The 14,272-nt window shown below is 33.6% G+C and overlaps 1 protein-coding gene across 1 annotated transcript in view; it reads right to left on the minus strand.

The window, feature by feature from the left end:
* Positions 1 to 2,102: 2,102 nt before the first annotated feature.
* The window catches only part of CHAT (choline O-acetyltransferase), a 79,206-nt gene continuing 67,036 nt past the window's right edge, over positions 2,103 to 14,272 (minus strand). The window contains exons 10-13 of the mRNA XM_051973824.1: positions 11,926 to 12,067; positions 11,685 to 11,747; positions 9,001 to 9,138; positions 2,103 to 4,545 (exon numbers count right to left, since the gene is read on the minus strand). Coding sequence (XP_051829784.1) covers positions 4,276 to 4,545; positions 9,001 to 9,138; positions 11,685 to 11,747; positions 11,926 to 12,067 — 613 coding nt within the window. The 3' untranslated portion in view covers positions 2,103 to 4,275. The remainder of the gene's footprint in view (positions 4,546 to 9,000; positions 9,139 to 11,684; positions 11,748 to 11,925; positions 12,068 to 14,272) is intronic.

A 14,272-nucleotide genomic window follows, 5' to 3' on the forward strand; every position in this document is an offset into this window, starting at 1 on the left:
TTTGCATCCCAGTCCCTGGCAATGTGTCTTGGTACATAGTAGACTCTTAATAAGTGTTGAATTAGTTTGTGTAAGACATTGTGTTGATCGTTGCTGCAAAAGAGAGAGAGATAAATTCGTTCTTTGCTTCATGGAATTTAGATCCTGGAAAGGGCAAGAAGTATAGCCATCCACAGGTAAATATTAATAGCGTCTAGAAAGAAGATTAGTGCTATGATCCAAATGCCATAAAAATTGTTGGGGGAGGGAGAGCTATGAGGAACATACTTTTTGCTTTTCTGTGGACTGGAGAGGTAAAGGAAGGCATCATAAAAACTTCAGGAGCTGAAATTTGGATGAGTGGGATTTAGATACTTGGAGAGGAGATAGAAAGTTGGCAGAAGTTTCTCCCAGAAGTGACTGTTACCCTTTGATAGCACTATAAAGTCTATATCCCTAACAGACTATAAAAAAGGAAGAGGACCCATCAGGTGTACAAAAATATTTATAGCAGCTCTCTTTGTGGTGGCAAAGAATTGGATATTGAGGAGATGCCCATTAACTGGGGAATGGCTGAACAAATTGTGGCATATAAATGTAATGGAATCCTTTTATACTGTAAGAAATGAGCAGGCAGAAGTGAGTGTTTTTCCTCTCTTGATTTGGACATTTACATCCCACTACAGAGATGCTTACAAGAAATGAATGAAGAGTGGGAAGGGAGGAAGTCTTGAATTTTCAAATGCAACAGATCAATATTTTTTCTCCCTAGGGGGAGAAATTTAGGATTAATTTAGAGAAGTTATTAGTTCTTGTTTCAGATTGCTTTGGCAGTCACCTGGAGCATTCTTCTCTATACAGTATTTTTATCTCCTGTATCCAACATTCAAACAATATTAAACTAAAAGAAAAGAAAGAAAAATAGAAAAAGGCATATTTCCTCAAACTAAGATCAAGGAGTTAGTATGTTATATAGGAAGAATGTGGCAAATAAAGGGGAAGTCTTGGTGATCTGACTTTTTTTTAAATTTGGAATTAAATTTTCCTTTTTTAGCTAATTTTATGGGAAGCTTGGCATAGTGGATAAATGGCATTAGGTTCAGGAAAACCTGGGTAGAAGTCCAGAAGTGCATCCTAGCTCTATAGCTCTGGACAAATTATTTAACCTTTCAATGTCCTCATGTGGATGCTCTGAGACGCTCAGAAATGGCAGAGACAGTTTCTCATTAGGAACTCTCTGTCCCAGTGGAACATGGGTGTGGTTAAAAAAAGAAATAAAAGAAAAATCCATACCACCCCTGCATTCTAGGGGAGCCTGGCTTTAAATTGAGAGTATTTTTGAACTGGTCCCTTCTGTTTCTTGGGCTAGAGGAATGATACATGGGAATAGGAACAGATATTTGGTTGCTATTGTAAATGTGAATACATATTAAAACAATGCATTTATATACTTTATACTTTTAAATAATTACTTTCACATATATGTGAAAATTTACTTTGTGCTAGCCCAATGCCTGACAATGCTTTTTCATTCATTCACTCATTAATATGTCACTTTATTTGATGATTACATTACTCCTACAAGATTAGTGACTAAGATATTATAATTATCCATATTTTACAGAAAGAAAACAGGCTATGATTAATTTACCTGCCTGTGGTCACACAGCAAATCAGTGGCAGAGTAGAGAAAGACCTCCTAACTCTTACCCTGTTACATTCCCTACTACATCATATTTGGATGTCTATTTCTGTGTATTTGCATATCAATTCTCTATCTTTGATTGTTTCTGTCTCTGTCAGGTTCTCATTTTAAACAATTAAAACCCTCGAAGCTTTATATTATCAATCACCTTATCATCTAAGTCTTCTACCAGCACTATTATAGGATAACGCTATTATCTTAAGGCATCCATCCATCCTTGTCATCTTGCAATGTAATAGAGGAAACAAATACATTTTTTCATCTTTCATTTTTCTGCCTGTTCTAATATCTATAGGACACATGCTGATTGGTCACAAGAGAAATGCCCAGATACTGGTTGCCATAACTTATGGAGACAATACCAAACAAAGCACAGTACAGCTACTATAAACTAAAATGAAAGCAAGTGATATCTTTCTTTGTTTTTTATTTAATATACAGATTTATATTTCTTAAATACTTTGTCATGTTTATCAATATACAGTTTTTTCATCATATATATGCACATTTTAAAGCACAAAACTATAACTTAAAATTGAGCGGCTATAAATACAATTTACACATTGCCATAAATTATACTATTTTATAAAAATAGGACTAAAATATCAACTCTATATTTTGGCATTTTATAAGGAATATGGGAAAGTCAAATACATTTTAAATCTGCTTTATCATTTTACAGTGAATCTCCAGGTTTGACTGAGAACACTCTTTAGATACACATGTAAGATTTAGATACACATGTAAGATACATACCTAAAAGTATTCCTATGGTTATGGCTCAGTTTTGCCTTTGCATAAATATTTGATATTTCTAATCTCTTTCCATCCCCTTTCAGGGGGGATTTGCTGCCAATCAAAACCTAGATTTAAAACTCTCCAAGTACATAAAAATGTGTATCTAACTTCAAAACATATAATATATGAATTATCTTAACAGTTTTGCACAGGTAATGTATGTTCATATTCTACCATATATAAGTGGTAGAAATGAGTTTGGTTCAAACAGCCTTGTGTTAAATTAACCATCTTAACTAACTCAAAAAACATTCCATAAAATCACAGAGTAACCATATAAGTAGCTATGCCTTTCTATTAAAAGTGAGGTAGCCTAGAAAATAACTTGTCTTTGTTGCTTCGAACAGATCCAGGTCTTTGAAAATAGTAAATTCGTTACTTATAACTTATTCTAAATGGTATCACCGAATACATCCTGATATAGCTCAAGGATTTAATCCCTTTAAATTAACAAGCTTTGTTAATAGTGTAATGTGTGCCAGGAACTCTTCTAAATGCATACAAAGAAAACTACAACTTCAGATGAAGAAAGAATAAGAAGAAAAAAAAATCCTTCAAAGATGGATACAGTTTGTCTTGATTTTCAAAAGTAAAATGTAGCTAATAACTCATTATGTATATTATAATGGGATCTCACATGGCAAGCAATAACATTTGTGTGATAAGTGAAGTCCTGTTTCCAAATTCAGCTTTGATTTGGAAAATTGAGACCAACAAAACCCAAACCCTGAAGCAAATAATACCTCTCCCTCTCAAAAAAGCTAGTGGTAATCATTACTATTGTTATTTTTTTTTTTGCATTTTAGGTTGTATATAGGTAAAATCTAGAGAGGGGAGAGGAGTGCTCTGAAGAAGTATTAATGGTTAGTACCTTCTTCCCTCAGCACATCCCTTCTTTAGCACATCCCTCCCTCCCCCAAGAAATAGACAGCATCCCACTAAAATGACTCTTGCTTCCTGCTTCTGCAATTCATTCATCTCCAGCTGGCTCTAATGTCTTCTAGGTTTCCATCTCTCTCCATAGGTGGGAGTGAAAAGGCAATGAAGTGAAAGCAATTGTGAGAAGTCTTTCCTTTCTTTTATGAGCAGCAGATCTAGATTTTCAATATTTTACTGCAAACTACTCTTAAGACAAAGAGAGGATCGATTTCCAGCTCCAAGGCATCATATTCTTAATAGACCTGGACTTTTTTGGGAATCATTGTATCATATAACTTAAGAATGGGGCGCTTTCTCTTTCTCTTTCTTTTGTCTCTATCTCCCCCCCCCCAACTATGTGAATCAATCATTTGAAATTTGACTCTTTATCCCTAAAAAAGAGGAATGACCTGATGTTATTTCTATTCATTTAGCTATGGAATTAGTTATGGTTGCCACTTAGGATGACTCATATTATGCTATGTAAAATATTACTTGGGTGGGTGTTGTACTCAAATAAGTAATAAAAAACAAAAGTCTGAGGCTCTACACTCATAAACATTCTACACCCTCAGCAAGACACCTTTCACCTTAACAAGGCTACCCCTGATTTCTGACTATAGAGCAAAGATAGATGATTTCACAGGCCACAGACTGGTTTGAACCTTAAATAGATATTTGTACTTCTAATATATACTAAATGGCATTTTCTCCTTCACAATGTTGTAGCTTCTCATGATGCCTCAGCATAATTTTAGCAGTGTGATCTAAGAATTTAGAAATCACAGAAAGCTGGGGTGGCTACAGGTTTAGGGGTTTGGAAGCTGCAGAACACAGGGAGGAGCAGAACCTGCATAGTGATGCAGAGAAAAGAATTAGAGTTTCTTGGCTTCTTGGGGTTTGGGGGTTTTCTCCTGTTTGGTTGGTGGCTTTGCTATCATAGTATTGTGTCTGTTATACAGATCTCTCATTTCAATGAGGCTTTCCTCTATGGCTTTAGCAAACTTGACAGAAGAAGTCTCTTTGCAGTCGTGGAAGCTGGAGATGCAGAACAATATATGCTCTGCCTGAGGATTGTAACAGGTGCCATAACCATTTGGGACTACAGGACCATAGCAGCAAAACATCTCCATTGTTGTTGGTACCTGAGGGAAAGAATCACATTTTAGAATCAGATGATTCTGAAAAGAAAGTAATTAATAGTTTATGTAATTTGATTCAATTTAATAAGCATTAATAAAGTACCAACTATATCCTAGACAGGAGATTTTTGACCTTTTTTGTATCATGGAACCCTTTTGACAAACTGATAAAGCTTATGGACCCCTACTCTTAAGTGTTTTTAAATGTATAAAAGGAAATGCATAATATTACAAAGGGAACCTAAAGTTAGTGAAAATAAAGATGTATATTTTCCCACTGAAGTTTACAAATTCCCCCCAAATCTATTCATAGACCTTAGGGTTCATACTTCTAAGTTCATACTCCTGTGCTAGGCACTTGGGATATGAAGCTTATATAATGGGAGGAAATGGGCAAGAATCATTTAGGATTACAATGATATGGGTTACAATCTGCACCATAGTAGAGAGAGAATACCCATATCAATAAGGTCATTTAATTATCAATTTTTTAAACCACTGCTGGGTGATTTTGCTGATTTTCATCTCTAAAATTTTGTAGTCTTAGAGAACTGCCTGGAGCACAGAAAGGTTGTTACTTGTCCAGGATCACATAGCCATTATGGGTCAGAGATGACACCTAAACCCAGGACTTTATGCTTCTCATGCTAACTCTCTTTATAGTATTCCACACTCTTTTACTGAAGATTATGATATATACATATATATGCATATATATGTATGTCTGTGTATAATTTTTAATCACATAGACAATTGTAATCATTAAAATAAATACTATCAATAGAAAAGGCAATAATAAAATCATTACCCACTGGGAAATGTTTTATTTGTTCAGTCAGATATTCTCAGTGTGTAATCTTCTGATTCAAAGTAAGTAGGGCATCGTGGAAGTTGCATTGTAATTCGTTATTGCAGACATTATAGTAATTTCCCAAGAGGCACTTTGGTTGCTTCAAAGAGTTAATACCATTTTAAAAGGGAGTAATTTGTGGGATAGTAAAATTTTGTTCAAGAATCAAGGTTCAAGGAAACCAGTTATTGAACTATGTAATATAATGCATATGCTCACTAATCTCTCATACACAATGTATCATTACATTCTCAGTTTTAAGCTTATGATGTTTCCCACTTGTCTCAAGCTATTTTGTAATAGTCAAAGTTCAAGAATACAAATTATTGAATGATGTAATGACTACACTCACTCACACTCCCCCCCCAACAAAAACCCAAACAAATATAACCCCTGTAAATTAAAAATATGAAGATATAGGCTTGTTGATTGTTTACTATGCACTTAATTAACCTCAGTACTGTCTGATTATTTTTCTTTTCAAGGACAGATTTGATTCTGAACACAGCTTTAAAAATCTCAAAAGATTTTCATGGATTAGAGTTTTAGTTACCCTAATAATATGCTGAGAGATTTGGAATACTATTCTGCATATTGAAATGCATTCTATTCTGATAAGTTTTGCTCTGTTATATTCCATTTTTTTCTACTCCATTCTGCTCTGTATAATGATCTGTTTTCTTTAATTTGTCCCATTACTTTTCTTTCCTTATTCTATCTGTTCAGTAAAACTAAGGAATTACTAGTTTCTAAATTATTTCTGTTCCTTGAATCAGCATATTCCCTTATATAATGCTTAGGCTATTTTTGTTTTTTAATGACTAGAGATAGAAATATTATTATATGATTCTGATATTAATAATTTCAAGTCAAGTCTAATTAACGATGGTTGGCCTACCCCTCAATGGTGACAAAGCTAGCAGGTATTTGGAAAGTAAGGATACTGTAGAAACCATTAAGTAAGGAAATATATTTCTTAAGATATCCAAAATATAACAAATTTTTTGTTGTTTTAAAAAAAAATCACACCCAAATTACATCTATTAGTAGCACCAGAAAGAAGCATTTCTGCTGTGATAGAGTTTGGGGCTTGTTTTAAATCTGTATATTTCAGGAGTTGTATACTTGGGCCTTCAGAAGTGACACTTGGCTTTTAAATGGAGTAGAACAAACCATTAGTCTTGCTAATAGAGTCATAGACTTGTCAGATAAATGTGCTGTGCAATAGCCCAAGGCCATAAAGCCATTCAATAGCACTTTTTGCCCATGGATGGTTTCCCAGAAAATTTATGTCGTGGTATTCTTGTTGCATTTACTCATGTCTGCAAGCCCACAGACATTATGACAAGATCAAATTACTTAGTAGGTTTTTATGTTCCAGCACAGTATTATCAGTCCCTTTTAGTGCACATGGCCATCCTTACGTAGATGAGTCAGTTTTAATAAATTGATTACTCTAGGTATTCCCTCCCTTATTAGAGCTGATTCCCTAGGGAAACATAGAATTATTTTTAGTTGTGAATGATAATCTTCAAACAGCATCATAACAAACTAAGTTGGGAACTATTAGATCAAACTTTTATTTTCTCTTTCTCATTTTATTTTTTGCTTTTATCTGCTTTATGGCTCATAAAACTCTTAGAAATAGGAACATAATGATCATTTTTATAATGAGTCATTATTATTACATTTAATACATTGAATTTATAGGAGCTCAGAGAATGGAAAGTAAACTAAAGGTTCATATTTCTGGCCTCAATTAGGTTTCAGATTTATTTTTTCCACTTTAAAAAAATATATCTTGCTTTATTAATCATGTTGGGAGAGAAAAATCAGAGCAAAAGGGAAAAATCATGGGAGAGATAAAAAAAAACCAGAAAAAAGTGAACACAGCATGTGTTGATTTATATTCAGTCTCCTTAGTTCTTTTTCTGGATGTAGAAGCATTTTCTGTCCAAATTCTAGTGGGATTGCTTTGGATCACTGAAGAACCAAGTATTTCATAGTTGATCTTTGCACATTCTTCCTATTATTGTGTACAACATATTGCTGGTTCTACTTGTTTCACTCAGTATCAATTTATGTAAATCTTTCCAGGCCTTTATAAAATCCTCTTTATCATTTTTTATAGAACAACAATATTCCATTACTACCTTCACATATCACAACTTGTTCAGCCATTGCCCAATTGATGGGCATCTACTCATTTTCCAATTCTTTGCTAACACAAAAAGAGCAGCTACAAACATTTTTGCACACATGGATCTTTCCCCTCCTTTATGATTTCCCTGGAATACAGACCCAGTAATGGCACTGCTGGATTAAAGAATATGCACAATTTTATAGCCCTTTGAGCATAATTCCAAATTGCTCTCCAGAATGGTTGGATCATTTCACAACTCCATCAGCAATGTATTAGTATCCCAATTTTCCTACATCCCCTCCAACATTTATCATTATTTTCTGTTATCTTAGCCAATCTGAGAGGTGTGAGGTGATACAGCAGAGTTGTTTTAATTTGCATTTTTAAATCAATAGTGATTTAGAGCATTTTTTCACAGGACTATAGATGGCTTTAATTTTGTCATCTGAAGATTGTCTGTTCATATCCTTCGACCATTTATAAAATGGAGAATGACTTGCTTACTTATAAATTTGACACAGTTCTTTATATATTTTAGAAATGAGACCTTTTTCAGAAACACTGGCTGTAAAGATTCCCCCTCCCCCCAGCTTTGTACTCCCCTTTTAATCTTGTTTCTATTGGTTTTGTTTGTTTAAAACCTTTTTAATTTAATGTAATCAAAGTTGACAATTTTGTCTTTCTTAATGTTCTCTAATTCTTCTTTGGTCATAAATTCTTCCCTTCTCCAAAGATCCAATAGGTAAATTATCCCTTGTTTTCCTAATTTGCTTAGGGTATCATCCTTTATGCCCAAATCATGTACCCATTTTGACCTTATTTTGGTATGGGGTGTGAGATGTAGCTCTATGCCGAGTTTCTGACATTATTTTCTAGTTTTCCCAGCAATTTTTGTCAAATACTGAGTTTGAGTTCTTATTCTAGAAGCTGGAGTTTGGGTTTTTTAAAAATATATTACTATAGGCTTTGATTATTGTGTTGTATGCATCTAATCTATTCCATTGATCCACCACTTTTTTTCTTAGCCAGTACCAAATTAGGTATAAGATTTCTTAAAGGCAGAGCTATTGACCAGATGACCTTTGGAAGTCCCTTTTAACTATAAGGGATGCTATTAATTATAATGGAGGAGTTTGTTTCATTTAGTCCAATAATATCCTTGTAAGAGACTTAGCAGGGAAATATAACATGGTTTGTTTTATAGAAAGTGTGACTGAGGTATAAAGGAATTAAGTACTTGCAGTTGGGCTTAACATCAGTAATAAAGCCCAGACTGGAATTTAGATCTAGTGAGCTCCGGTACAATAGTATTGTCAGCATGTTGTTGTTGGATGAATGTCACCATTCCTAAATTTCCTAAAATTGAAACAACTCAAAATTGGGTTGTTGCATAGCATTTCATAAAAAGGAGACAACACTAAAACTATTTGATTTCTTGGGGGAACTGGTGATTTTAAACTCATACCTGACTGGTTGAGAGGACAAATCGATTGCTTGTCAAGTATGTTTCATCTGTGAACATCTCTGGCAACTCCTTGCAGAGTCCTCGGGATATTTCCCTCAGTCCTAGTAAATGATTATCAATTGCCATACCAGTGATAGCCTGGGTAGAATGGGATAAGAGTAGAAAGTCTGTGAAGTGGAAGGTTATTTCATTCTATTCTTATATACTTTGCTCTCTTCTATTCCATTTTACTTGATTCCATTCTTCTCTATAGAATGATCTGTTTTCTTTAGTTTGTCCCATTCATTTTCTTTCCTTACTCCATTCCATTTCACTCCATTCAGTAAAACAGGATTTGCTAGTTTCCAAAATTGTTTTTGCTTCTTCAATCAGTACATTCCCTTCCATGATACTTAGGCTATTTTTGTTTTTAATGACTAGGGAAAGAAATATTACTGCATGATTCTGAAACTAATAATTTCAAGTCAGTCTGATTAACTGTGGTTGGTATACCCCTTTATAATGACAAAGCCAGCAGATACTTGGAAGGATTGTGGCTATGTCTCTATTTCAATTCTAGAACAACTGCCTGGGAAGCTGCAATTCTATTTATGACTGGAAAGAGAGCTTCTAAAGGCTTCACTAATAAGTTATTGGGATTCTTATATAATGTGAGACCACACTATAAACAAGAAGAAAAAACTTGATCAAGCTATCATTGATGATCATGCCATCATTGATCCAAATGGTCTTGCTTCTAACAATAATGAAATTATACTACAAGAACAAGAGAAAAGATTATGTGATAGGATCACTTAATTCTGACATGTGTAGTCTCATCACCAAGTTGAAGCCTTATTCGCTAATGATGATCCGGAAATACAGCATTTGAATGGTTGGCAATTTAATCTGTTTGGTGAACTGTTGGCAACTATTTATTATTTTATATGTTATATATATATGTGTGTGTGTGTGTGTGTGTGTGTGTCTTTGTGGTTAAATCTAGAACCAGGTTCTTAGAAGTGGTTAGCTTTTTCTTGAGGGTTAAAATTAATTTAATGAATTTTTAAGTCTTTTTGATCATATAAGATTTATAAATTTCCTAACCAAATATGTCAATATCATGTCTTAAGGGAAATAGCAAGCTAATAACATTTGAGGGGGTCAATCAAGGTATTATTGTGCTAAATTAAATTTAATGAATTCTGCATTTATGTGATGTTAGTATCACTGTTAAATCTTAATAAAGGGGAAAAACTGAAGTCACAATAAACTGCACTAATTTTATGAGGCAACAGGTTGCCTGTTGGGATTTTGACAACGGTTGTCTAAGGTTTGGGTGAATAAAATAAAGTTGAACTAGAAACTTTTTTCTCTTCTACAATTGCTTTTTTTTCCCCTGAGGCAATTGGGGTTAAGTGACTTGCCCAGGGTCACACAGTTAGGAAGTGTTAAGTGTCTAAGGTCAGATTTGAACTCAGGGCCTCCTGACTTCAGGGCTGGTGCTCTATCCACTGTGCCACCTAATTGTCCCTAGAATTGCTTAATTCTATGCTGAATAATGGAAGCTACTGTTACTTTTCAAATATACATGTAATCTTAATAAAATAGCAGGAAGAAAAGTTAGTAAAATCATCAATTATAGAGGTTGTTCCAAAAGTCTTAGTGTAGTTTAAAGCTACTTAAAATTGCACTAAGACTTTTGGGACACCGTTTCTATTTAAATTTCTAATGTCAAGATTTGCTTTTTAATTTAAAATAAGAGATTCTGTTTTGATTTTTTTGAAGCCTTCCTTGATCTCTCAACTCAAAGCTCCTGCCCTTTTCACAGTATCTTGTATCCATTTTGTATATATTTGTATTTATCAACTTTGTATTTAAATTATGTATATATGTATTATATACATGTTTATCTTCTTCATTAGAATCTAAAATTCCTTGTCAGTAAAAATTATTTTACTGGTTCAGCTTATATTACAAGAGCAACGCCTAGCACATAGTAGATACTTGATGAATACTTGCTGATGATTGTTTGGTTAGATTCATTAATGGCAATTAGTAAAGGAAAAGGTATTTCAGTCTCCATAAGTCTTGTAAAACTTTACTAATTTGGTGAATTTGGAGGAAAATTCATTGGGTCTGCATTAATGAAAAGTTTGAATAAAACACTTTAAAAATAGAAATTAAGCTCTTACTTTCTCACACATCTGTAGTCTTAATTAGATCAACAATATGCTTTTTAGTTGGAATGATTTTTTAAAAAATAGTTAAGAATGTTTTAGGCACTAAACTAAAAAGTAGATCCTAATAAAGAAATTGAACAGTGAGTGTTTCAGTTTATGTACTTTATAGATAAAGTGAGTTATTTCAAAGTACTGCAAAATAAAGCAGGAAGACCTTTTCTGTTAAATCTTGTTTACTCCCTTAATTTGCTTGAAAATGCTGTTTTTATAGCTAGCACAAAGGTAAACTTCTGTCCAGGCCAGTTTAAATTATCACTAACTATATACATATAATTTGTATGTGTATCTCCCTATATCTACATATCTAAACTGATCAGTGAAAGTACATGGATTAGCACCAGGATTTGCTAGGTTCTGTTGATATGTTTAATGGCTAAGCTCAGTTAAATTGTCCTTAATAAACACTGGTTCTAATTCTGGTAACTTAAAAAACAAACAAACAAAAGCAGAGTTCTTACTCACCAACACAGTGTATTCTGTCTGAGCCCTGATGGCCTCTTTTAAAAGAACCATCTTCTCTGAGTCCTGCCAACAGATCAGAATTATGTAAAATACAAGAGGTTTAAAGCATTACTTAGTAAAGGACAGCACAGAGAGGGCTATCAGAAAGTGATTGAGCTGCATGGAATTGCTGTGCAATTTCTCCTTGGAGATGAAGCAGCATAGATTGTTTCTGAAGTCTAGCTAAAATAGTTACACCTACTGGTACAGATGATTTTTCTTCAGTCATTGCTTTCACAAAAGCCAGTGCTTCAGGAGTTGCCGACCTAATGTTGTCAACTCGTCCCTCTTCAAATCGGCGAATGGAAGCACTTTCATATGTAGGAACAAGTCTCTGATGGTATCTGCACAGAATGAAGTATGAATGGCAAATAATTTATTTGGGAGGAATCATAAATGTTGAAAGAAAAATAATCTCAGTAGGCTTCATTTTTACAATCCGGATTTTATGTGGCATAGTATTTCATTTTAATGTTAGTAGAGTTCTGTAAGAAATCCCCTAAAGATGAATGTTAAAGCTCTTCTAATATGAAGGGCCAAATATTGTAACATATATTTGTTGTGCAGCTGGTAAAAGAAAAAAACATTGGTTGATTTCTAAAAAGAATATCCATTGTAAAAATCTAGAATTTGCTGAAAGATCTGAAGAATGATTAATAGTAGAATGAAATAATTGTGTAATTAATCATTTGCCCTTACTGGAAATCTGTTTTATTAAAAACCTCACAAGCATACCTTATTGTTTGTTCTAGGCAGACAGAGTCCTTAGGCTAAGGGGGGAAAGAAAAGCTACCTAGTTCTTTTCCAGAAGGCAGCTGCTGTTGTTGGGTTTTTTTTTTTCCTTTTAATTATTTCCTCCAATAGAATTTTATTTAACATGTAAAGACAGTTTTTTTTACATTCACTTTTATAAGATTTTGAGTTCCAATCTTTTTTCTTCCTCTTCCTCCTCCCCCAAGGTGGCAAACAATCTGATATAGATTATATATGTACAATCATTATTAAACATTTTCACAGCCACATTGTGAAAGAAGAATCAGAACAAAAGGAAAAAACCATGAGAAAGAAAAAATGCTTTAATCTGCATGCAGACTTTATAGTTTTTCCTCTGAACATAGATAGCATTTTTCTTCCATAAGTCTTTGAATTGTTTTAGATCCTTGCATTGTTGGGAAGAGCTATATTTCATCATATAATATGGCTGTTACATGTGTACAATATTCTGCTAGTGCTGCTTATTTCTCTCAGCATCAGTTTATGTAAGTCTAGGTTTTTCTGAAATCTACCTACTCATTTATTTCCTTTTTAAAAAAATAATCTTTTTATTTTTGAATACATGCAAAGATATTCCCTCTTGCAGAACCTGTGTTCCAGATTATTCTTCCTCCCTTTCCTTCCTCATCTAGACAGCAAGTAATCTAATATAGGTTAAATATGTGCAATTCTTCTAGTTATATTTCCGCATTTGTTTTGCTGCACAAGAACAATCAGATCAAAAAGGGAAAAAAAGTTATTTAGCATTAATTAAGGTACAATAGTATTCCATTCATATACTACACATTAGCAAGCCATTCCCCAGTTGATGAGTATCCCTTCAATTTCCATTTCTTTGCTAACCACAAAAAGGGCTGTTGGGTTTTGAATATATATTAGGACCTAATGAATCTCTATTGATCTCTGCTAGAGATTTCTGTAGATAGCGTTTTCCATCCAAAGTTTATTAAGATTGTCTTGGATCACTGAATTGCTGAGAAGAATTGAGTCCATCATAGTTGATCATTATTACCATCTTATTATTGTTATGTACAGCACTTTCTTGGCTTTGCTTGCTTCACTCAGCATCAGTTCATGTAAATTTTTCTACGCTTTTCTAAAATCATCTTATCATTTTTTATAGAGCAATACTATTCCATTACTTTCATGTACCATAACTTATTATTTCACAATTGATGGGCATTTATTCATATTTCAATTCTTTGCCACCACAAAAGAGCTGCTTTTTTTGTGTGTGTTTTGTGTTTTTGCATATGTGAGTCCTTTTCCCTCTTTTATGATCTCTTTGGATACAGACTCAGTAGTAGCATTGCTGGATCAAAGAATATGCAGTTTTCTAGCCTTTTGAGCATAGTTCTGAATTGCTTTCCAGAATGGTTGGGTTCACAGCTCCACCAATAATGTATTAGTGTTCCAGTCTTCTTACATCTCCCTTCACCCCCAACATTTATCCATTATCTTTTCCTGTAATCTTAACCAGTCTGACAGACTGTTTAATAACAGAATTGTTTTAATTTGCATTTTTTAAATCAATAGTGATTTAGAGCATTTTTTCATAGAACTATAGGTAGCTTTAATTTCTTCATTTGAAAATTGTTCATATTCTTTGATCATTTATCAATCTTACATTCTTATAAATTTAACTCAGTTCTCTATATATTTTAGAAATGAGGCCTTTATTAGAAAGACTGGCTGTAAGAATTTCGCCCCAGCTTTCTGTTTCTCTTCTAGTCTTGACTGCATTGGTTTGTTTGTGAAAAAACTTATCAAAATTA

The sequence above is a fragment of the Antechinus flavipes genome, chromosome 2 (genome assembly GCF_016432865.1).
Source record: "Antechinus flavipes isolate AdamAnt ecotype Samford, QLD, Australia chromosome 2, AdamAnt_v2, whole genome shotgun sequence".
Classification (NCBI taxonomy): domain Eukaryota; kingdom Metazoa; phylum Chordata; class Mammalia; order Dasyuromorphia; family Dasyuridae; genus Antechinus; species Antechinus flavipes.